At 34.3% G+C, this 3,176-nt stretch overlaps 1 protein-coding gene across 1 annotated transcript; it reads right to left on the reverse strand.

Annotated features, from left to right (window-relative positions):
• Nucleotides 1-831: 831 nt before the first annotated feature.
• Nucleotides 832-2,751, reverse strand: LOC108470149 (UDP-glycosyltransferase 76B1-like). The gene is made up of 2 exons (XM_017771397.2): nucleotides 2,054-2,751; nucleotides 832-1,938 (listed from the first exon to the last, which is right to left on the reverse strand). Exons 1-2 carry the CDS (start codon nucleotides 2,514-2,516, stop codon nucleotides 1,058-1,060), a joined length of 1,344 nt encoding a protein of 447 aa, XP_017626886.1. The 5' UTR covers nucleotides 2,517-2,751; the 3' UTR covers nucleotides 832-1,057.
• Between the last annotated feature and the right edge of the window lie 425 nt (nucleotides 2,752-3,176).

A 3,176-nucleotide genomic window follows, 5' to 3' on the forward strand; every position in this document is an offset into this window, starting at 1 on the left:
TGTACAAATCCTGTTAGGTAGATTTATTTTATATTTTATATTAAAAAACCAATTATTGTATTCAAGTAAGAAAAAAATCTATTCATACTATTATTATTTAAGAGTTTTACTTAACTATACGATGAATTAATCCATCCTTAATTTAATTGTGAATTTATTTTTATCTATTGTTATTAGAGTAAAAATATTCTCTAGATTGATATCATTTGTTTTAGAGTATAATAAAATAATAATTAAAAAACACTTGACATTAATTTAGATCTATTTGTTAAGTTTTTTGCTTCGTTAATATTGAACAGAATAATTACTCTACTAAAAATTTATTATTTATGCCAAACAACAAATAATATTTAAGAATATTTTATCTAAACTAAATATTATTTTAAAAATATTTTTATATTTTGGGCCCTTTTATCATTAATAAAATAAATATTTTTGGGCCCATTTTATCTTTGAGCCCTAGGTGGTTGCACCTTAAAAATAACCTCTAAGGTTGACAATATTAATAAAACTAACAATAAAATAAAAATTATACAATATTCAAACAATATAAAATAAAATAATAGCAATATAAGGGTCAGAACAGCACCAAAACAGTGGAAAGCAATTTTTTTTTACAAAGACTAGAACCGAATAAAAAAAAAACTTACTAGAAATTCAACCTGTTAAAAAAAATAAACCCTTTTTTTTTTTGTCTCTCCTAAAACCATTATATATTTTCGAAGCCCATTCACTTTTTCGGCAAGGACACCATAAACGGGTCTAGGCTGATATATAGCTTCATATTATAATGAAGCTCAATCAATCTGATCAAAACAAGAAGGAACAAGGTTTAAATTTTGATAATAAATACATTTTCAATCACATAGCGTTTACCATATCATTGTGCAGACTAGAAACGCTAACCAACAAATTATCATCACTGATTGTCATGAACTAGAAACCATGAAGTATACAATAGACTCCCAACTTTAAAATTAAATGCAGAAAACGCCATTAAAGAACAAACCAAACAGGAAAAAGCTACTACTTAATGTTAGAGCATCTCCTCAAGTGATCAAACGGATAAGATACGCTTTGTGAACTCATCCAAGGAGCTCGATGAAGAGCCGCCTTCTCTTAGACAAATTTCTGTTTTCCCCTTAGATTCCATAGCTTTATTTCTCATCTCCTTTCCTTCTATATTGAGTAGTAGTGTTTTAATAGCTCCTTCTATCTTTCCCCTCTCCAATTCATTCTCCAATTCCAGGCCTATCTTCCATATATAACAGACGTACCTCATGTTAAGAAACTGGTCCCCGAAACAAGGCCTGCATAACATCGGTACCCCTTCGGAGACACTCTCAAGTGTTGAATTCCATCCACAGTGAGTCCAAAATCCGCCCACTGCACAATGCGCCAACACCTCCTTTTGAGGTGCCCATTTCACAATGCAACCTCTGTCCCCAACTGTCTCTAGGAAACCATCTGGCAACAGCTCCGTGCCCCCGGACCCAAGAACCAAACCAGGCCTAATCACCCATAAAAATGGCTGTTCACTGTTGGCTAACCCCCAAGCTATCTCAACAATGTCTTGCTTACTCAAGCTGGCCATGCTTCCAAAGCTGACATAGATAACAGATTTCGGGGCTTGCCTGTCGAGCCAAGAAATGCAGTCAGCATCTTCCTGCAGTAATGAGCTGGAACTGGATGGAGCTAATTTGTGAAAAGGGCCAATTGTGAAAACTGGAACAGGAGAGTATTCTCTAATCTTTGACAGTGCTGCATGTTCAAGGAATTCCATTGAGTTGGCAATCAGCCCGGCCGATCTCTTCATTGCATTTAAGGAAGCAGCTCTCACCTCAGTCATGGCGTCCGTTGGACTCTTTGACATAGATGTAACCATTTGTGTAAGCTCAAGGCGTTGAAGCTCCGGTATTTGTCTGTCAAAGATGGACTCTATTACATTAAAAGGCATAAAGCTATTAATTAGAGGAAGTCACTGGGAATATTTGATTTGATTGACTGATACCAGATGACTGAAAAGCAGAAATATTGAATTTACCGGACATACCTTGCTCAATTTGAGGAATAACAGCAAAAAGTAACATTGCTGCTGCAGTGGGACGCATGCTAATGCCTGGTAAACCAAGATTATCGGCGACCGTTTGAGCGAAGTACATGAGACCATCATATATTACACCAGCAATACGTTCATGGGGATGCTCGTCATCCAACATTTGTTTCAAGCATTTCTTAAACGGTGCTGCACAGTTGTTGTTGAGAGCCAAAACCAAATTCATAAAATCCCCGGGTGAGAGGGAGACTTTGGACTCAAGCAGCTTATCTGGGATGGATATGAAGGTGAATTGAGGATGGTTTGAAGGGTTTGGAGAGTTGAATTCAGGGTGAATTATGGTGATTGAGTAGCCTTTTGCATGAAATATAGTGGCTAGCTGGAGCATGGGATTTATGTGGCCTTGAAATGGATATATGACAAACACCAACCTGCTGGAGTTTTCCACTTGTTTCTCCATTTCTTTTGCTCTTAAGGGTTCAGCACCGCCAGGCTTCACGACAGCTTAATGGAAAAAGGAAAAACCCCCAATCCGACCATTCATATCTAGAAAAGAAAACTGAGATGCTTGCTTGGATTTTACATCGGTAGTTGTGTTTAACACGAAAGCAGTCTGCCCGATTTGATTTGAAATGAGTTTGGAATTTTGATTGGTTGGGGGATATTTGGTTGGTGGCTAATGAGCCACGACATAATCTGTAGAAAATGGAAACATTATCCAAGAATCAATTAGCATGGCTAAATTTGAAAAAAAAATGTTAGATTTTAAAAAATATTTTTAAAAAATTTACCATTGTTTTTAATATTTAAGAAAATAGGTAGATTTTGGAGAAAAAAATAAAAAATATGTTTCACAAGGCTTGTTTTCCACCTCCTATACTGCTTTCTGATTTTTATATATTAGTTTTTTTTATTAAATGTTAGTGAGTTTGTCTTTGAGTTTCAAGTTTGATTTTTCTTTTACTTATATTTGTATTTTTATTTTATGCTGTTTTAAATTTTATTTTTATTTTTAATTAATATTTTTAACATGTTTGTTCTTTTGATTAGATAGTTAAATACTAGTAATTTTATTTTTGAGTCCTAAGTTTAATACCTCTTTTAAACACATTTGTATTTT

The sequence above is a fragment of the Gossypium arboreum genome, chromosome 7 (assembly GCF_025698485.1).
Source record: "Gossypium arboreum isolate Shixiya-1 chromosome 7, ASM2569848v2, whole genome shotgun sequence".
In the NCBI taxonomy this organism is placed as follows: Eukaryota; Viridiplantae; Streptophyta; class Magnoliopsida; order Malvales; family Malvaceae; genus Gossypium; species Gossypium arboreum.